The following is a 22,533-nucleotide window of genomic DNA, read 5'->3' as shown; positions in this document are numbered from 1 at the left end:
GTTTTTCCTTACTTCGAGAGTATAATCTCCTCTCTGCAGGTGCCCATTTCTGTGTAAGGTGAGTCATAAAACTCTGTATGCTAGGAGGATGGGAGTGCAGGGGTCCCACTGATAACCTTTGTTTGTGTTGTTGCTAAGTGCTTCCTGGGCAGTCAGCTCCATGCTCTCATGGTCTCAACTCTGTGCCTCAGGTTTTCATCAGAAACTAGTCTGAAAGCTCCCCGTTTTCAGAGCTTAGGGTTTAGGGTCTTTATATTTTATCTGGCATTTTTCATTGTTTTCAGTAAGAATGTTAATCCAAGTAACAGTACCCACTATAACTAGGAACCTGTTTGTCATGGTCATTGTCACAGCAATGAATTCCAAGTCATCAAATAAGATATGACTTGCTGGGACGTTACTTATTGATTCTTTTGCCTGATGAGCAATAACCTATGGTTAATTTGTTAAGATCCAGTATTTATAAATATCTATTTTGCATTCAAATAGAAATTAATTTTCTAACCATATGAAATGCAAGCATACTAATTATTGTAACTACAGCGTCTATTAGAAGAGGTATTATTGCAACTTACTGACTTCATAAAAATATTTTTTAATGATATAACTCATGAGAAATTTTCTAATTACCTGTTTTTGAGCATGACTGGAATACATGAAGATGAAGATCCAACACCCCAAGGAACATACTGTTGTTTGAAATGTTAGCACACATGATGTTCAAGGCTGCTGATCAATACTATATTGTATGGAAGTGGCTAAATGCATTTGATTCTTGCTGAGCACAAGCTCTTAATTCAGATTTTCCCCAGAGTTTTAGACCATTTAGCTCCTCAGAGTTGAAATCATCAATCTGGCCTATAAGACAGTGAGAAAGCCACGATTTGTTTTGTACAGCGAATTTGTTCCCCACTCATGGTGGTTTCGGAAATTATTATTAATAGCAAAGGGGAAATAAAGATGACTTCTTTATTAGAAAATTCTGGCTGCAGTATACATAATTTGATGAAAATGTATTTCTATTTAACTTTAGAAAGTAAGCTAAGCCTTAATACATTTTAACGAAAAACCTGTCCTTTTGTAAATTTTTCAGGGAAAGGCTGGAGGCTAATAAATAATGAATAATCTAGCTTTAAACCAGTTATTTGAGTTAATACTTAGTGTTGGTGGGGACATAGAGCAAATGGAACCCAGAAACACTACGCTCAGTGAGAGTGTACATTGGTACACCTACTCTGAAAAACTGTTGGGCAGTAGCTACTAAAGCTGAACATATGCATATACTGTGACTCAGCAATTTTACTTCTAAATATATATTCAATAGAAATGAGCTAAAAGTGCTCATAGCTCCAAACTGGAAACCATCCAAATTCCCATCAACAGTCTATGGATGAGTACATTATGATATAGTCAAATGATAGAAAGCTCTTCCACAGAGAAAACAAATGATCTACAGTTACACTTAACGACATGGATAAATCTTAAAAATTTAATGTTGAGCTAAAGTTAACAAATACGAAATACCATGATTCCACTTGCAAAAAAATTAAGAATAGACAAAACTATTCCAAGTCATGATAGTGGTTACCTTTGGGTGGTGACTGGTAGGTTGTGTCAAAGGGGGCTTCATAATGTCCTGTTCCTTCATCTAGGTGCTACTTACATGAGTATGTTCATGTTGTGAAAATTATCTGAATTGTATACTTAGGATAAGTACATCTTTAGTTATCTTATTTGTGAATTAAAAATTTACATAAATATGAAAAAAGGTTTAGAACTTGGTAAAGGTAAGCCTATATACAGGTTGATTATCCCTTATCTGAAACACTTGGGACCAGAAGTGCTTCAGATTTTGGATGTTTTGGGGATTTTGAAATATTTGAATTTTTGGAATATTTGCATTATCCTTATTGGTTGAACATCCCTAATCTGAAAATCTGAAATTCGCTAATGAGCATTGCCTCTGAGTGTCATGTTGGTGCTCAAAAAGTTTCAAGCTGGGCATGGTGGCGAGCTCCTATAGTCGCAGCTACTTGGGAGGCTGAGGTGGCAGAATAACTGGAGCCTAGGAGTTCAAGGCCAGCTTGGGCAATGTAGCTATAACCCCATTTCTAAAAAAGAGAAAAAAAAGTTTCAAATTTTAGAGCATTTCAGATTTTAGATTTTTGGATTAGGAATGCTCAGCTTGTATATACAGTCATGCCTTGCTTAAAGATGGAGATACATTCTGAAAAATGCCTTGTTTGGTGATTTTTTGGTTGTGCAAACACCATAGAATGTACTTACACCAACCTAGATGGTATAGCCCATTACCCACCTAGGCTATATGGTATAGCCTATTGCTTCTAGGCTACAAACCTGTACAGCATGTTACTGCACTGAATATTGTAGGTGATTGTAACAAATGGTGAGTATACCAATAAAAGATGTGGTGAAAATACCGTATAAAGATAAATGTTACACCTTTATAAGATATTTACTATGAATGGAGCTTGCAGGACTGGAGTTGCTTTGAGTGAGTCAGTAGTGAGTGGTGAGTGAATCTGAAGGCCTAGGACATTACTATACAATACTGCAGACATGATCAACACTGTTCACTTAAGTTACATTAACTTTATTTAAAAATATTTTTTGGTCTGGCACAGACGCTCACATCTTCACCTGTAATCTTAGCACTTTGGGAGACTGAGGCAGGAGAACCACTTGAGACCAGGAGTTCAAAGACCAACCTGGGCGACATAGCGAGACTCTATGCCTACAAAAAATTAAAAAAACAATTAACTGGGCATGGTGATGCATGCCTGTAGAAAAAAAATGTATTTTTCTTTCTTCAGTATTAAATTCTCTGTATCTTACTGTAACATTTTTACTTTATAAATTTCTAAAAACTTTTTGACTCTTTTGTAATGACACTCATTTTAAAACACACGTTGTACAGTTCTACAAAAATATTTTCTTTATGTCCTTATTTGATAAGCTTTTTTCTATTTTTGAAATTTTTAATTAATTTTTTTATCCTTTCTAAACTTTTTTGTTAAAAATGAAGACAAAAACACACACAGTTAGCCTGGGCTTACTCAAGATCAGGATCATCAAGACATTGTCAGTAAGCAATAGGAATTTTTCAGCTCCATCATAATCTTATGGGACCGTCATCATACATGTGCTCTGTTGCTGACCGAAGCGTCATTGTGCCATGCATGACTGTATATATATATTTAAAGTTAACTGATATGAATAAGCATCTCTATCTTTTATTGCTGTGGATTCATATTCTATATTAGCTTTCTATTGCTGCTGTAACCAATCACCACAAACTTATTGGTTTAAAACAACACAAATTTATTATCTTACAGTTCTGGAGAGTCAGAAGCTTAAAATGAGTTTTGGGGCTAAAATGAAGGTGTCAGTATGGCTGTGTTCCTTCCAGAGGCTCTAAGGGAAGGATCTCCTTCCTTGCCTTTTCCAACTTCTTGAGGCCACCTGGATTCTTAGGCTTGTGGCCCCTTATTCCATCTTCAAAGCCAGCAGAGCAGCATCTTCAAATCTCTCTCTAACCTCTGCTTTTATTGTTACATCTTCTCTGACTCTGACCATCCTGTCACCCTTTAAGGATCCTTATTATTATATTGGACCCACCTGAATAATCCAAGATAACTCTCTCCTCTCAAGATCCTTAACTTAACCTCATCTGGAAATTCCCTTTTGCTATGTAAATAACAAATTTGAAGGTTCTGGAGATCAGGACTATAGGGACCAGCCCCACAGGGTCAGTGGGTTTTTCTCGCCGTGTGTGGAGGCAAGAGATTGTAGAAATAAAGACATAAGACAAAGAGATAAAAGACAGCTGGGCCCGGGGGACCACTGCCACCAAGATGCGGAGACCAGTAGTGGCCCCGAATGTCTGGCTGTGCTGTTATTTATTGGATACAAAGCAAAAGGGGCAGGGTAAAGAGTGTGAGTCATTTCCAATGATAGGTAAGGTCACGTGGGTCACGTGTCCACTGGACAGGGGGCCCTTCCCTGCCTGGCAGTCAAGGCAGAGAGAGAGAGAGGGAGAGAGAGAGACAGCTTACACCATTATTTCTGCATATCAGAGACTTTTAGTACTTTCACTAATTTTGCTACTGTTCTCTAAAAGGCAGAGCCAGGTGTACAGGATGGAACATGAAGGTGGACTAGGAGCGTGACCACTGAAGCATAGCACTACAGGGAGATGGTTAGGCCTCCGGATAACTGCGGGTGGGCCTGACTCATGTCAGGCCTTCCACAAGAGGTGGAGGAGTAGAGTCTTTTCTAAACTCCCCCGGGGAAAGGGAGACTCCCTTTCCCGGTCCGCTAAGTAGTGGGTGTTTTTCCTTGACACTGAGGCTACTGCTAGACCACGGTCCGCTTGGCAGCGGGCGTCTTCCCAGACACTGGCGTTACCGCTAGACCAAGGAGCCCTCTGGTGGCCCTGTCCGGGCATAACAGAAGGCTCACACTCTTGTCTTCTGGTCACTTCTCACTATGTCCCCTCAGCTCCTATCTCTGTATGGCCTGGTTTTTCCTAGGTTATGATTATAGAGTGAGGATTATTATAATATTGGAATAAAGAGTAATTGCTACAAACTAATGATTAATGGTATTCATACGTAATCATGTCTATGGTCTAGATCTAGTATAACTCTTGTTGTTTTATATATTTTATTATACTGGAACAGCTCGTGCCCTCGGTCTCTTGTCTCGGCACCTGGATGGCTTGCCCCCCACACAGGACATGGCCATCTTTGGGCGGGCATCATTCAGTCTACCACAGATTCCTGTTTTTATCAATGACTTCATTACTATATTATTTTGGTGCTGATATTTTCCAGATTTGGCTAGTGTAAGCCTTTTCAAGTTGGCTTCTTTCAAGTGTCTTTGTGACATACTCTATTCTTTTTTGAATGCTACCTCATTTTATGTTACAACAAAATATTTTTTCCTCAGTTTGTTACTACTCTGCCCTAGCTATGAAATTAGTCATTTCTCTGAGGAGCTCTGGTTTTCCTTATTGGGAAATGGCATTAGAGACCAAGATGGGGCACGAAGTGTGCTCTTCTCTTCTGGGACACCTTAGCTTCTAGCCCTTCCAAGAAACAGTTAGGAAATATAAGCATGTATATGCATTGTGATGGTCCGAATGTATCCTCAAACTTCATATATTGAAACTTAATCCCCAATGTCATAGTATTAAGAGGTGGGGACTTCAGGAGATGATTAGATCATGAGGGTTCCCCTCTCATGAATGGAATTAGTGTCCTTTGAAAGAACTTGAGGGAGTTGGTTTGGCCTTTGTACTTCTTCTGCCATGTGAGGACACAGCTAAAGGATGCCATCTTGGAAGCAGCCCTCACCAGACATTGAACCTGCTGGCACCGTGATCTTGGACTTCCCAGCCTCCTAAACTGTGAGAAACACATTTCTATCATTAAATTATGCAGTGTAAGGCATTTGTTATAGCAGCCTGAGTAGACTAACACATATGCATATGAACACACATACATACCATATAGTCACAGATGGTTTGGCCCTCCATATCCACAGGTTCCACATCCTTGGATTCAACCAACAGCAGATAAAACATATTTGAAAAAAGATAAAAAATGATAATACAACAATAAAAATAATACAAATTTAAAAAATAGAGTATAACAACTATTTAGCTGGCACTTACATTGCATTAGATATTATAAGTCACCTAGAGATGATTTAAGGTATATGGGTGGTTGTGTGTAGTTTATATGCAAATACTAATGCTATTTTATATAAGGGACTTAAGGATCACTGGATTTTGGTGTAGGGAAAGGGATTCTGGAACCAATCTCTCTCAGATACTGAGGCCCAACTATACTCAGCATTCCTTATGTGAACCTAGACTTCTCATCCCCCAGGTCAGATTGTCTGCCCTATCCCATCCTCCTTTTCTCTCCAGGCCATGTTCAAAACTAATTTCTGTGAGACTCCCCTCTACCCATCCAACAGAGTATGTCCCTCCCTGCTCTGGGGTCCATAGCTTTCTATACCTCCCTCCATAACAGTCCCTACGATGCTCCTACTCAATTATGTGTGGACACATTGTTCTCTCCCTGGAGCCAGTCCCCTGTGGATACTGAGGGACAGCTATACGTACTTACATACACGTGCCTATCTGCACACACATACATATTTGAAATCATGAGTTCACACTGCTATCTTTGTATCCAGTCCCCTACACAGTTCTTTCTTGCCATTGCCTGTTCTATATTTGTGCGTCCCTTTGTGGAAGTTTTGGCTTCCAGCATCATCAGCACATTTTCTCATTTGCTAATCCTGTAATAAATTGTTATGGAATTGCTTCACTGAAACCAGTATCAAAACAAACCAAATGAGGTCACGATTTGTTTGCAGAATTCTTTGCCTTCCCAACCTCTTGTCATCTCCAAGCAACACTGGGAGTATATAGTCAATACTGTGTTCATAAGGTACTTGGATTAGCTCCCTTCCCCACTCCTAGTGTGGTTATAATATTCGTTTGAAGCACAGTTGATTTGTCTCCATTTGCTTTCAATTTTAGGTTTTCTTTTTCTCCTTCCTCTTTTGTTGCTTCTAATTTTTAAAATATGTAGAGCATGAATGTGCTTCCAAAAGAGTTAAAACTATAGAAAAAGATATATTCAGAGCAGTGTCACTCCCTTCCCTGAAATATATATCCTTCCTACTCCATTGCCATTCCATCATACTCTCATTACTCTTGTAGATAAACAGCTTCATTGTTTTCTGGTTTGTCCTTTTAATATTTCTTTCTGTAAAGTGGGCATATGTTTTCTTATTTTTCCTTCTTATACTGAATGTAACATACTATATATGTTCTTTTGCATTTTGCCTTTTCATTTAATAATGAGTGTTAGAAATTACTCCGTATCAGTTCTTAGAGATTTTTCTCACTCTTTATTAAGACAAGTTTAGTATTCCACCAATGTTTGGCCCACTAGGTAGTTGCTAATATTTGTAATTATAAGCAATAAATAACCTTGTTCATATTTAGTTTCCTATTGTTGTAGGTGTATCTTCAGGGTAAATTGCGATTTACCGGTTTAATCGCTAGAAGGGTGATTTTGGGATCAAAGAGTAAATGCACTTGTACTTCTGTTAGATACTGCCAGAATCCCTTATATAGGCTTTTACCATTTTTCTTTCTCACCAGCAATGCATGAGAATGCCAGTTTCGACACAGACTTCCCAATAGTGTGTTACCAACCTAATGTGGCCATGGGAATTCCTTAACATTTTTATAGCTGTTTAATATTGTAAAGAAGATTTAAACAAAGCATCATCTTGGGCAACAATAACTTTAAGAACAAGTAAAATAAGGTTTAGTGATGCAAGTGTTATTTATGAATTTCAAATGCATTTACTATTATTTAGCTTAAATGTCCCAGAGCTGTCTTAGCATTCCTAAGTCACAGACATTGATTTCATTTGGGACACACCATTGAGAATCATTAACATGCAGAGAAACTGACATACACAGAAGCTAATGTGCATATGTATTCACACATTTTAAAAAAAATGGGTGGGGGTCCTAGTTTTTGAGCAACGAAATAAAAGTCACCAGACTTAGGAATTTCCATTTTCAAAAAGTTCAGTAGGTCTCTGCTTTCAGAACACATTGTCAAATGAACTTTAGCACAAGTGAATGTCTTTAAGAAATCAATATTACTAGTATTAATTATTAAAATTCCTTGGATTATTCCATATATTATCCCTACACTAAAATAAATAATGACTGATAGAATTTTATAATAGAGATCACTGGTACAGAGGAGCTTGATTAGGGTGCAATGGTATTTATTTTAATACCATTAAATATATATTATATATGTCATAAAATATGTAGCATATAGTAGTATATATAAATATATAATGTATATATATAAATTCTGTGGAAGATTCTGGAAGGGCAGAACATTGGTGAGCAAATTATCCAACTCCACAGCAGCAAAAAGGTACTCATTGTCTATTGTCTCAATGATTCAGTCTCTTTTTAATAAGGTGACCCCGTACCAGTGAGCAAAGCCATGCCCACTCAAAGGTTTAGAACATGTTTGCTGTCATATACTGTGTCAGATTGTGTCGTCGTGGTTTTCTCACTATGAATTAGAAGTGATTTAATGGGCCGGCGCGGTGGCTCACGCCTGTAATCCCAGCACTTTGGGAGGCCGAGGCGGGCAGATCACGAGGTCAGGAGATCGAGACCATCCTGGCTAACATGGTGAAACTCCGTCTGTACTAAAAATACAAAAAATTAGCCGGGGGCGGTGGTGGGCGCCTGTAGTCCCAGCCACTTGGGAGGCTGAGGCAGGAGAATGGCGTGAACCCAGGAGGCAGAGCTTGCAGTGAGCTGAGATCGTGCTACTGCACTCCAGCCTGGGTGAAAGAGCGAGACTCAGTCTCAAAAAAAAAAAAAAAAAAAAAAGAAGTGATTTGATGAAGATAATTTTTAGGGCTTTGTCCTTTTTTGTTGTTGTTCTTTATTGTCTTGCTGCATTGTTGCTGTTTGGTGTTGGGTTGTCATTAAAGCGTACAATTTTAATTTGACTTCTCAAAATGCAGATTGAGGTTCATCATGTATCAGACTGCACTCTCCAAACATCCTGTAACATGATTAATCAATAAGTGTAGTATTAACTCATTCTTTGTGTTGGTGTGTTAACGGGTTTGAAATTTCTCAGGTCCTAAGACAATTTAGCCACTACTTTAGATAAAAATCAATGGATGTTAAAGGAAATAAATAAATAGATAATACTGTTTAAAATGGATATTTGGAAGAGAGAATTTCCCATCTTTTGGGGAGGTATTGTTAGTGGTGGCAAATCCGTATGGGTCTGCCACAGTTTCAGTTCTTGCCTCCTCAGAAGAAAGAATTTGACTCGGGGGCATAGGCAGACTCAAGGCAAGTTTTAGAGCAGGAGTGAAAGTTTATTTAAAAGTTTTATAGCAGGAACAAAAGGAAGTAAAGTACAGTTGGAAGAGGGCCAAGTGGGCAACTTGAGAGACTCAAATTTGTGGTTTGACCTTGGACTTGGGGCTTTATATGTTGGCATGCTTCCAGGGTCTGCATCTCTTTCCCCCGATGCTTCCCTTGGGGTGGGTTGTTCATATGTGCAGGGGCCTCCAGAACTTGGCAGGGGCTGCATGCGCACTGTGTTTACTGGAGTTATACACATGCTCACTTGAGGCAGTTCTTCCTTTACCACTAGAATGTTCCTAGAAGGTCATATACCAAACTCTGCCATTTTGCCTCTTAGTGCACATGTTGAGCCCAGTCACCTAACTCCTTAGATCTTATGAGGAAGCTTCTGATCACCAGTTTCAGGTGTTTCTATCTAGGGAGACTGCCTTTCCCTAGCACTGACTGTGACCAATAATTTTAGAGAGACAGTTAACAACCGCCTATCACCTGATGTTGCCTGATGTTCCTGGTTGGGGTGGGGTGCCCTCTCCTGCCCTGCTCATGTCTGCCTGACTACCTGCTATAACATTATGAGCTTGGATTATGAGGGAAGAACCCCCCTTTTGCATATAGGTGCTCTGTCCTGGAAAGGTGGTCTGGTTGAAGACAGAAAAGCAGTTACCTGGAAACATATGCCTGGCCTTTCTATAACTATGAGGCCATGGATGGTCTGTATTGAGCTTCTCTTTCTTTTGTAGGTAGGATTGGGGAGTGGCGTAGAACCCTGGATGAAGAAAGGGGATGGGGGTAGCAGAGTAGCTAAAATTTGTCTGCATAAGAAATAAAAATGTATTGGTTGGTGGGAGAGCTAAGAAAAGAGGAAAGGAGGCAGAAACAAAGAGGAGGGCTGCCTAGAAGCCAAAAAGTTAGGCAGCAGAATAGGAGCCCAGAGCTTGTGAAGGAAGAAGGCCTGTGAGAAAAGTTTTTTTTTTCTTTTTTAAAAATTATTATTATTTTTTAATTTTATTATTATTATACTTTAGGGTACATGTGCACAATGTGCAGGTTAGTTACATATGTATACATGTGCCATGCTGGTGTGCTGCACCCATTAACTCGTCATTTAGCATTAGGTATATCTCCTAATGCTATCCCTCCCCACTCCCCCTACCCCACAACAGTCCCCGGAGTGTGATATTCCCCTTCCTGTGTCCATGTGTTCTCATTGTTCAATTCCCACCTATGAGTGAGAATATGCGGTGTTTGGTTTTTTGTACTTGTGATAGTTTACTGAGAATGATGATTTCCAATTTCATCCATGTCCCTACAAAGGACATGAACTCATCATTTTTTATGGCTGCATAGTATTCCATGGTGTATATGCGCCACATTTTCTTAATCCAGTCTATCATTGTTGGACATTTGGGTTGGTTCCAAGTCTTTGCTATTGTGAATAGTGCCGCAGTAAACATACATGTGCATGTGTCTTTATAGCAGCATGATTTATAGTCCTTTGGGTATATACCCAGTAATGGGATGGCTGGGTCAAATGGTATTTCTAGTTCTAGATCCCTGAGGAATCACCACACCGACTTCCACAATGGTTGAACTAGTTTACAGTCCCACCAACAGTGTAAAAGTGTTCCTATTTCTCCACCTCCTCTCCAGCACCTGTTGTTTCCTGACTTTTTAATGATTGCCATTCTAACTGGTGTGAGATGGTATCTCATTGTGGTATTGATTTGCATTTCTCTGATAGCCAGTGATGGTGAGCATTTTTTCATGTGTGTTTTAGCTGCATAAATGTTTTCTTTTGAGAAGTGTGTATTCATGTCCTTTGCCCACTTTTTGATGGGGTTGTTTGTTTTTTTCTTGTAAATTTGTTTGAGTTCATTGTAGATTCTGGATATTAGCCCTTTGTCAGATGAGTAGGTTGCGAAAATTTTCTCCCATTTTGTAGGTTGTCTGTTCACTCTGATGGTAGTTTCTTTTGCTGTGCAGAGAAAAGTTAAAGTTGCAAGTGATTGAAGATGATTAAAAACAGATATACTTCAATTTTAAATTGTTGGTGTTGCTGCTATAAACCCTCCATTACTCCAGACTCTCAATGAAGTCTGGTATACATACCAAGAATTTGTGAGTCTTCTAAATTTAATTATTAAAAAGGGGCTATATTCTATGACTTAGACTGGTGGGTAGAAATCAACAAAGACCAACCGAATGAGAACAAACAGGTTGTTTTTTCAGAGTTGCTATGGCAAAGAAGTTGGCCAACATCACTAGCATTTGGCAGAGACTTAAAGGCAAGGAGGGGAGTGGGAGAAGGAAGACTTCAGGTGTGCCCTGATTGGAGGCTATTTGGCAGGGGAAACTGGAAGTGGGCTCATTAGAAGCAGGACATCCTATGTGATTGGTTCGGGGAACATTTTTGGCTTTCTCTAGTCGGCCCTAAGTTGGAAGAGTACAAAAAATACTGAAGCTGACAGTTATTGACTGAATCCTAACCATCCCAGGCTAATGGCTACAGAGGTTGTGGTTTTGGCTTCCCTACTGGTTCCTGTAGAGGTTGTGGGTTAGAGTTCTATTGTCTTATATAGTCTGGCTACCACCAGTATATTCAGGCTTCCAGAAGCAAATAGCAGTTAGGAGAAGGTAAAAAGCAGATAAGTGAGGTAGAAACTCAGAGTTGGCAGTGAATCATGGGAAAGTAAATAAACCTCTGCAAATTCCCAGAAATCTTGGAAAGGACACTAAATTGCTTAATAGCACACAGGGCTGACGGTTTTATTTGAAACTCGAAGTTTAGGGTGACCTCAGCTGATAACTAGGATACAAAAACAAATTAGGTTTTGTTTTGTTTTGTTCTAAAGAAATTGACATTCTGTACCACAAACAAATACTTTTATAAATTCAAATCTTTTAAAAAATACCTTATTTATACAAAAATAATATGAATAGAGTTATAGCAGTGATGTAAAAAGTGGCCCCAAGAAAACTTTTTAGCTATTTGGTTTACTCATATATTCTTAGTAAGTACCTTTGATAAACCATCTATTTGTTTGTTTATTCATTTTTTAGGGATGGGGGTTCCACTATGTGGCTCAGGCTGGTCTCAAACTCCTGGGCTCAAGCGATTCTCCCACCTTGGCCTCCTGAGTAGCTGAGGCTACAGGTGTGAGCCACCATGCTTGGCTATACCATCTTTGAGAAAGTAGTGAGCCAGATTCAGGTCCTACTCTGAATGGCTCCTCTGTGGTGTCAGGGGAGGGGGTGGGATGAGAATGGAGGGGATGACCAATATTGGAGCACAGTTTGAAGAGTGCTTTATTGGTGCTGTACACCGTGCATGCTGGGAGCCCTATTTAGTCTGACAGAGTCTGGAGATGATCTTAAGAGGAGGAAGTTCTTGACGTAAGTCTTGAAGGCAAGTAGATGTTAACTTCCGGGTGGGGAGTGGGTGTTGTAGGCAGAAAGAATCATGTTTGCGTCCACCTCCCTTCAACTTAGCTTCGGGTTGAGAGTCCACCCATTCCCCCAGCCCTTGTGGGAGAGATGTTTAAGAAAGGAGCCTTGCCTGGGCTGTCCCAGCCTCAACATGCACTTGGGAGCTAGTGGGAAGGATGGTTTACCTGTCAAGTACATTATCAGGAATATAGCCTTCAGGGGTGTTTGGTTAGCATTTGAAACACCCTGATCAGGAGTTCTTATTTGGAAGTGTCTTTATCTTGATGACCCTTTTGTTAGAAAGATGTTTTTCCTTTGGTGAAATTAGTCTTTTTTCAAGACATGGGGATTGGCTAGAAATATTGTACAGGTGCCTCACCCTTATATCCTTATATGGGAAGGCACAGGAATCTAGTCAACCTAGCAGAGTGGTTTTCTTGACACTGGACACTGATTTGTTCATGACTTTATTTCATTGAGTTTCTGCTGCCGCATTCTGACTACACTTCAGGAAATTTAACCTTGCGCCTTAAAGATCTTTGTATCTTGGAAGCCTTTGGTAGTCTGATGAGGCCTATTGATGCATTCTCAGAATGATGATTTTATTATTTATTATTTAAATTTGTTTAAATAATTTTTTTTTTTTTTTGAGATGGAGTCTCTCTCCATCGCCAGACTGGAGTGCAGTGGTGTGATCTTGGCACATGGCAACCTCTGCTTCCTGGGTTCAGGTGATTCTCCTGCCTCAGCCTCCTGAGTAGCTGGGACTACAGGCGTGCGCCACCATACCCAGCTAATTTTTGTATTTTTAGTAGATACGGGGTTTCACCATGTTGGCCAGGATGGTCTTGATCTCTTGACCTCGTGATCTGCCCACCTTGGCCTCCCAAAGTGCTGGGATTACAGGCATGAACCACTACGCCCAGCCTAAATAATTTTTTTAGACAGAGTCTTTTGTCGCCCAGGCTGGAGTGCAGTGGTGCACTCATAGCTCACTGTAACCTCGAATTCCTGGGCTCAAGCTATCCTCCCACCTCACACTCCCAAAGTGCTGGGATTATAGGCATGAGCCACTGTGCCTAGCCTCAGAATGATGTTTTTAAATGCAGAAAATAAATAAAATGCATACACTTCTTTAGAAAACTGTATGTATTGAAATATAAAAATATTTTTTTAAAAAGAACACATTTTTCCTGATGCTGGGCCCAGGTAGTCATACTTAACTGTGTTTCCAAGAGCTCCTTTCTGTTCTTGCCCAGCTCTGCCACCTCACTTTGAGTACCCTTGGAGCCGTTCTCTCTTATTTTACAGTAGTCCTCCTCTGTGAGTGTGACCTCCAGGGATTTGGGGCCAGAGGCTGAGGCTAGAACTTTTGCTATGTCATCTTGAGCAAATCTTTTCTTTTAATTTCAAGTTATTTTCTTACCTTTGTCTGGTATCCTCTGGATTATTATCTAGATGACTTTTAATTTTCATCTGTACGTTTTCAAATTAATGTAAAAGTAAGTTACTCTAAATATCTTACACACACACACATAAAAGACCCAAGTCATCACATGGCTCTAATTTAGGCCTCTAAATCTAACTCTTAGTAACTATTTGTTTCTGGTGATTAAACACAAAGGCAACAGCAATGACAATAACACGTACTTCCTTCCTCTTCCAAGAAACCCTGGCTTTTCTACATATCCCTATTTATGTACTGTTGGTTATTTTATATTTGTGTATATACATATTTATAAATTGAGTCTTTTTTTCCTAGCCCTTAGTAGCTATTAAGTTTTGATAGTGGCAGTGACAAAATCCCTTTGTCTACATACTGTGTCAGCTCATCTAAATAGTTACTTTCATGTTTGTTTGCTTTTTCTTTGTTGTATGGTTGGTTGTGATGATTTCCAAGCTGTTTACATGTTGGTCTAGAACCCAGAAGTCCATCAATGACTATAGTACCTGTAAATATGTTCATATACATATACGCATACACATATATGCAGATATACATTTATATCCATATATATATTCTTGCTAAGATCACGATATTCCTGTTGTAAATTGAATATTTTTTGAATTAAGTTATTCAATTGGTTGTTGTAGGTACATATAAATGTTACTGACCATGGTCCTTGGGCTCTCAGTGCAATAGAAATTGACATGAGGCCAAAAGAGTTTTCCCATACAAGGCTTCATTGGAGCTTATGCCTGGGCATAAAGGAAGCATCATGAGAGAGAGAGAGAATTCCCAGACAGACTCTCGGAAGAGCTGGTTGGAAATTTTTATTAGTCAAAACATACGAATTGATAAATAGGATAGGGTATGCAGTCTGGGCTGGGCAAAGAATGTGAAGGGTAGGTATGCAGGTCAGCACAACTGGTTGCGATGTTATCTTGAGAAATGGGCCACCTGGTGGTCTGGCCAATGGCAACAAGGCTGCCATTCCTTCCTGTGGTGGAACACTCTACAATCTTGGTTTATTTTGGATCTCCTAAGGACAGTTCTTGGAATTCCTTAAGTAAAAGGCATGGTTAAACATTATGGGAGCATAGAAGAACAACAGAGTATGACTAAAGCCTTGGGATTAGTGGGTAAGACATCAGTGAGGTAGTGGTATGGGTTTTGTGATCAGTGGGAATGTATTAAAGAATGCTCTGGTGAGGGTGAGCTGAAGCCAAGCCCCATTCCTACTCTGTCTCATTCCCTGCTGAGAAACTTCACCTTCTTTATGCTTAAGGAGAAAGGGCCGAAGATCTCATCTTCAGAAGCTACTTCCTGCTGAACAAGTTATTGTCCTTGCCTAACCTTTTAGGGCAAGCAGTCTTTACAGGATTTATAATCACCTCAAAGGTAGATCAGAGAAAGGAAAATTCAAGACAGGAAGTCAGAAGTTGTTCATGGAGGGGAAAATAATAAATGGCAAAGGTCACACAAATATAAAACCAGAAAGTACTTATTCCCTGTGCCAGGTATTGAACCCAGGCAGCCATTGTGAAAAGGCAAAGCCTTAGCTACTGAGCTACAGCATGAGGCAGTTGTCATTGGTCTTCCCAGAAGGAAACTAGAGTAGCCATTTTCAAGCTTGCTAGGAATTTCAGCTGCTCAAGATAATTTGTAAGGTTAGCCACGACATTCTTATGCATCCTTCTTTTAATTTAAACCTTTTAAAAAATTGTTGAGAATAAGAAAAGTGCTTTTCTTTTAATGATGAAATTAGTTTCAATAGCTACTCAATCCAAAAGCCCTTTAAGGCTCAGATGGTAATTTTTCAGGTTTTTATAATATAAGCAAATGGTATTTCTAGAGAGGGGGTAGAGGAGGCATCTCCATGGTCCCCAAGAATTTACTCTCAGGAATAGATTTAAGATAGCAAAAGATGACAAAAGCCCCTTGGGGTGGGACCTTTTAAGACAGAACTCATCCCCAAGTGCTTGACACGTTTGGGACAAAGAATGTGTGCTTATGGGTCTCAGTCTCCAGGTCCTTTCAGACTGGCTACCTGACATGAGCCTCGGAATTCCCACCTTCTGGATGCTAGATAGCAAGAGAGGGTACCCCACCATGGTCATAAGGTCAAGCTCTCAAAGACATAAAATAAGATGAAAGGGAAACCTCATCCAGTTTTTGTTTCAAGGACCTGCAGCAACGTTTGTAACTGACAAGTCTGCCAAACAGCAGGCTTATAGGGGTCATAGACCTTGAGACAAACAATTATCTTTACCATTTCACTCAACTGGTGTGCACAGAGAAGCAGGTCAGAAGCCTGGCTGGTAAGAAATCCTTAACCTTTTGCTCGCATGCCAGATTTCTGGGTTGCCTTTCTGTGTAGCTTCTGTAAGAGCAAAGCAGCTGTTGATGACTCTTCTCACTGCAGCACAGCTGTGGGGGCCAAGCTGCATTACAAGAGAAAGTCATCTTTTTTCCGTTTTTTGGTGGAAGCGTAGGTAAATCCTCTTCTCTTTGCAAGAAGTCACCCAACAGTCTGCATGGGGCAATCAGATGTCAAGTTAAACACACAAGAAAGAAAAATGGATCAGGACGTGAGTGACGCAAACTGTGGACCCACGTGCTATCAGTCCTCTCTTCACAAAGATAGCACCCAGGGTCTGTAGGCTTGCATGCTTGAATAGACAGACGACAAAGTCCACAGCCTTCCCTTTCCCACAAGGCGTGGCAAAGGGAGGGAATGTATTTAAAGAATATTACAGATTCCAGTGCCAGACAGAGTTTCCTACCAGCTGAACTGAATGACTGTTTTGGCCTGTGCTGCGTGGGTGTCTATTGAGGTTGAACCAGTGCCACATGGGTGTCTACTGAGGCTGAATCAATGCCACACGGGTGTCTTCAGACTGAGTCAATTAAGTTAATGAAAAGCGAAGGAAGGGAAGGAAAAAGGAAGAAGAAAGAAAAAGAAAGACACAACAAATAGAAGACCAGGAGGGAAGGAAAAGCATTGTCTGGGGTGGGTTGTGAGGAGTCACAGGGAGGCTGGAGGAAAAACTCACCAGTCGTAGCAGTGCTGAATCAAAACTTCAGGTGGCCTTCCATCAGTCACGAAGGGGTCACGTCCAGCTGTCCTGCTGGCTCACATGCCTCCCTCCACAGAGGAGAAAAAAGCGCCCCATGTCTGGTGATCGCAGACAAGCCCTGAATGAATATGTTACTGACCATGAGTTCTTGGGCTCTCAATGCAATAGGACATGAGGCCGACAGAGTTCTCCCAGACGAGGCTTCATTGGAGCTTATGTCCAGCCCATGAGGGAAGCAGCGTGAGAGAGAGAGAGAGAGAGAGAGAGAGAAGAGAGAGAGAATTCCCTGACTGACTCTCTGAAAAGAGCTGGTTAGGATTTTTTATTAGGCAAAGCATGGGAATTGATATGAGGGGTAGGGTATGCAGGCTGGGCTGGGCGAAGCACATGATGGGTAGGGTGTGCAGGGCAGCATATCTGGTTACAATGGTCATCTTGAGTAATGGGCCACCTGGTGGTCTGGCCAGCAGCATCAAGGCTGCCGTTTCTTCCTGAGGTGGTACACTCCACAACTTTGGTTTGATAGTTTGGATCTCCTAAGGCCAGTTCCTGGAATTCGTTAAGTAAAAGCCATGGTTAAACATTTTGAGAGCTCAGTGGAACAATATAGTATGACTAAAGCCTTGGGGTTAGCTGGTATGGCATCAGTGAGCTACTGGTGTGGGTTTTGTGATCACTGGGAATGTATGAAAGAATGCTGTAGTAGGGATGAGCTGGAGCCAAGCCTCATTCCTACTGTGTCTCATAAATACTGTTGATTTTTCTGTATTCATCTTCTGACAAGCTTGCTTTTTTGGCCATGTTTAATCGTTTTTAAATTTCTAGAGATGGGCACTTAGATCGTTTGTTTCAGTCTTACTCCTCTCCTGATATACACTATTCAACCTTTAAGATAGCTGTTGATCATGTTGGTAGTATTGATAGCAGTATGTATTTCTTTCCTTTGCATAGTTTTTTCTTTAGACATAACTAGAAGTTTGGAGTTCTCAAAGTACCTTGGTGAAGCATGATATCTGTGCTTTCAGTGATGTGACATCACTTAGTGGAAGAGGGTGAAGAAAACACCCCTGGTTCTTAGGGTCCTTGTAAAAATATTGAGATATACTGTCACATATAAATTTCCTATGTCAAGTGGAGATAGAACATGTTAATACTGATGGGCCACCAACCACATATGGAGATTCTTGCCTGTGCAGGGCGTTGTTTTGTTGGTATGGACGGCAAGATGTCGTTTGGCTGTGCACAGATTCTCCTGCTCTTTTATCAGTATAGAGAGAACAAGTACACAAACAATGGGAATTTTGTTTATTGTCACTAAAATAGTTCATCAAATGAAACAGTAGTTTTCATCATTAGACTGGAGTAGGGATTCTTTTTTGGTATTTTGGAGGAAAATACTTGTTTTTTGGGGTTAAGTTTTAAACCATATTTGATTGTTCTCTGATACAACTAGGAACTCACAGGGGTGGTTTGTATAGTGGATTTACATCTTTGGGGTCTATTTCTAAAAATAACCAAGATGAACTTGTCATAGTTATTTGATGTATTTGATAAAACATGGGGACTATTGTGTCTTTTTTTCCCAACATTTTGATTGTTGTTTAGGTTAAACTTGATGTAATGATCACCAGCTTATACATACTAATTTGATGGTTTAATGCCAACCTGTGCCAACTAGATTTTGCATTATATTCTAAAGTTCCTTTCATAGACCCTGAAGGTTTTGAGAAATTACTGTTTTGATTTTCATAATGTCATTTTGACCTGAGGACTTTTTTAGATTTAAATGAGCTTGGTGGTTTATTAAATGTCATGGAGAGTTTAAATCCAGGATAAACTTAGCTGTTGCTTTTTTTCACTCCTTTGATTAGGGATTCTGTCTGTGGAAAAAATATAGATAGTGGTTGATATCAGTTTTGTGTTCATAGAGATTCTGAGTCTTTTACATGCTTTCTTTTAGGTTGTTGACTATATCCTGCCACCCTTGGTGTCCTTGGTTCAAAGCCAAAATGGTAAGTGTGATGACACCAGCAAGAATTGCATCAGTTACACATTCTATTTTCATTCTGTCTCCATGGAGTCACATTCTTGGCATTTTTTTTTCTTTCAAGTGGAGTGGAGACTCTTTAGCTTGCGGTTGCTCTCAGAAACCACATCTCTACTCGTGAACCAGGAGTTTGGGGATGGCAAGGAGAAGGCCAGTGTTGATTCTGACAGCAATCTTCTGGCTCTCATTCGAGATGTCTTACTTCCCCAGTAAGTATCATGCAGTTGTATTCATGCAGAGAAGTGTAGGCTATCCAGGAAGCTTCTGTCAAACTAGGTTCAGTGATGGGGTTGGGGTCTTGATGTCCTTATGTTTATACACATATGCTTGTGTACTCATTGTAGAAAAAGTTTAGAGACAGGTGCAGTAACTGTTAGACTGCAGAAGACTCAGAAGTTCTCAGTTCATCTTTGAGGACATCCGTTTAAAGCTTAATCTGTTTTTTGCCAGAAGCATGATTTTGAAGTTATGCAGATTTAAACGTGTTCATGGCTCAAGGGGTGAGGGTTATGATTCAAGATCTATATTACAAGACTACTGGAACATGAAATTGAGACTTCTCCTGGCTCTACTCAGAAATAATAGAGATAGAGGTAATCCCCTTCTCCAAACTCTTGGAATAGAACTTAGGTTTAGTTCTGAGCAGGACTTTCTCAGGGGTTGGGTGGAGGTGGCGGAACAGGTAATGAGTATGGAGAAAGGGTTTTTGTATTCTTTTACTTCATTGCTCATAAAGCAAACACACAGCAGGATGACTACTGAGAGCACCTAATGCAAACATGCAAAACCCCAAAATCTCACCTTATAGTTGAGGGGACACTGTCAATTTTATCAAAGCTAGTTTCAAAAAGTATATGCCATATGTCAATATTAAAGAAGATTTTGTGAAATCAAACAAATGCTAGATTGTGTATCATGCATTAATATGCCTACCTGATCATGGCTTTCTTCAGGGCCTGGGCTGCAGTCTGGGTCAGTTTGGCAGGTTTATAAGAATGACAGCCTGACTTAATGCTTCCCTCTATTGTTTCAACTTCTTAAGACCCACTGTTCTCATTTAAAAAAAATTAATGATCATAGTAAAGAAATCAGATGTAATTACATTCTGATTTTGGCCAGTGTTAAGAGTTTGAACTCTCTCATATAATATTAGGTTCACATTAAAGAAAACCCAAATAACTGAAATTGCCAGTTGCTGTAGATGAAGCACTCAACCACTCCAGTTGGTTGAGGAAGGTGCCTTTTACTAAGTGTGTGGGTGTTCTGTGTCGACCCTTCGGCTCTCTGGGGGAGCCTGTCTTGACTGACTGGAGCTTGATTTCTAGGCCAGCCTCTTGTTTCTTTTTTCCTATTTACACTTCTGCAGCTGGTTTCAGGGACAGCTCTGATAATTAATATGTACTGTAAGAATACTTTTAATGCCCAAAGTAAGACAATTGTTTGAAACTTTGTCATGTGGAGTTTGCTCAGTAATAAACTGTCAATAGGTACCTTTTCAGTTACATTTGTTATATATGAGTGTATGTCTGTGATATATACTTATGTGAATTCAATAAAAGATTATACCCTTCTTTAACGAGATTAATGTTTTTAGTGCATTTTATGCTTCTAAAAGTATTCATATATAGTTATATGCATCTTTCTGACAAGAAAATGCCTTAAATGTAGTTTTTGCACAAAATATATTTAAAGGATGTGCTTTGAGAGCTGGGTTCAGTGGCTCGTGCCTGTAGTCCCAGGTATTTGGGAAGATGAGACTGGAAGATTGTCTGAGCTCAGGGGTTTGAGGCCAGCTTGGGCAGCATAGCAAGGCTGTGTCTCTTAAGAAAAAAATAAAAACAAAAAGAAAATATGTGCTTTGGATATCTGCAATGTGAAAACTTGTAGAGAACATTTTTCGGGACCTGAGATGTCTCCTCCACACAGTAGGGATCAGATTTACTCCAACAGGACTTCACAGTTTAGTAATAGCTTTTTTAAAGCTCTGTTAATCTGAAACCACATTTCTGTATATCTGAAGTCTGCCCAGTTTTGGAACAGTTTGTGAAATAAAAAGTGTTAACTCAGTGATCCTGTGTTACTCATTTGAGCTGGAATAAATATTTCCTTTAGTATGAGTCTTTACTTTTTCCAGAGATCAGGAATTAAAGAGGAAAATGTAAATGTAAACCACATGGCAGTTCAATAACATAAATAATGTAGATGAGTTCAAGCTTTTATTACACAACTTGAAATGCACTTCAGATAATGGTATACAATTTATTTGGATGTGATGTGGAATGTTTTCAAACCTTTCAGACTGATTCTGTTGTAGCGTATAAGCCTTGAGTCTGCATTTCAGTCTCCAAGCCTTAGTTTTCTCATCTGTAGAACGGGGATAATAGTACCTACCTTAGAAGATAATCCTAAAGATTAAATAGGATGCTTCTTTTGAAACAGTACAGTGTGTGGCACATAGTACCCTCTTGACCAGTGTTTAGCACCATGACTGTTATTGTTAGGCTCATTATTTTAATCTCATATTAATCTTTAAAGTAAAGATTGTAATAGGGCAATAATAGTAATGGTACATACTTCATGGAAATGAATTGGCCATTAAAATGTATAATGCTTATTGTGCCTTCCTGGCATATATAGTAAGGGCTCAATAGATGTAATGTAAAAAAAAATTTTAAATGAAATGTAAGTAACACATTCATTTAACCTCCTTAACTCTGGAAAACTAGAACCTGGTAAGGAGTTTGATCTTTGAAGATAACTCTTGGTAGTTTTAAGTTTAGAAATACTAATAATGGAAAATTCATGCTCTCCATTGAGTATATAAATATAATAGCTTATGAATTAAGTTTCTAGAGTCCATGGGAACTATATAGCACCCACTTCAATTTGGCAAGTAGACACATTGGTGTTGATACTTTTTATTTTGTTAAAGTTTTAGCCTTCCCTTGACCTTAAACAATACTTTTGATGCAGCCAAGGTGACAGCCTTTTCATGCACAGGTATGGTAGGCTCCCCAGTTCGCACAGGGAAGTATTGTATTAGTCAAGACTTTATTTGCAAACAATAGCACCCAATTCAAATTAACTTATAAAATAGTTTATTTGCTCACATGACTGAGAAGTCAAAGACTTGTGGATACAGCTGGATTTAGGGGCTTGATTTCTGTCTGTGATGCTCCGTGTATGTGTCTTTCTCGCCATCTCTTTACTCTGCCTACGTCTACTCTGCTTTGTTCTCAGATAGGCTCCTATTCTCATCCACTTGGTAGTTAAATGGTTCCTGGTGGAGAGGGTAATCCTAGAAAAAGGGTGGATGTCTTTTCTAATACTTCTGGAAAAATTCTCAGGAAGAACAATAATTTAATCTTGTTAAGTGCCATGTAATACCCACGTTCCAGATGCTTATCAGAACTGCTGTGTAATATGAACAAAGGCTCAGTTGTAAGAATAAATATCTGTATGATGGCTCTCCAGAGAAACAGAGCCAGTAGGAGCTCTGTGTGTGTGTGTGTGTGTGTGTGTGTATGAAATAAAGATTTATTTTAAGAAACCGGCTCGCGTGATT

At 39.6% G+C, this 22,533-nt stretch overlaps 1 protein-coding gene across 19 annotated transcripts in view; it reads left to right on the top strand.

Moving 5' to 3' along the window:
* Positions 1 to 22,533, top strand: part of ULK4 (unc-51 like kinase 4) — a 714,793-nt gene that overhangs the window by 259,861 nt on the left and 432,399 nt on the right. For all 19 annotated transcript variants that reach the window (XR_010155166.1, XR_010155167.1, XM_063805611.1 and 16 more), the window contains 2 exons: positions 18,882 to 18,933; positions 19,033 to 19,177. Coding sequence is in view for 17 of the 19 variants with exons in the window: in XM_063805611.1 (XP_063661681.1) it covers positions 18,882 to 18,933; positions 19,033 to 19,177 (197 nt within the window). In the remaining 2 variants the exon portion in view is untranslated. The remainder of the gene's footprint in view (positions 1 to 18,881; positions 18,934 to 19,032; positions 19,178 to 22,533) is intronic.

The sequence above is a fragment of the Pan troglodytes genome, chromosome 2 (genome assembly GCF_028858775.2).
Source record: "Pan troglodytes isolate AG18354 chromosome 2, NHGRI_mPanTro3-v2.0_pri, whole genome shotgun sequence".
NCBI classification, from domain to species: Eukaryota; Metazoa; Chordata; class Mammalia; order Primates; family Hominidae; genus Pan; species Pan troglodytes.
The sequence above is the reverse complement of the archived record's forward strand: the minus strand, read 5'-3'. Positions and strand labels throughout refer to the sequence as shown.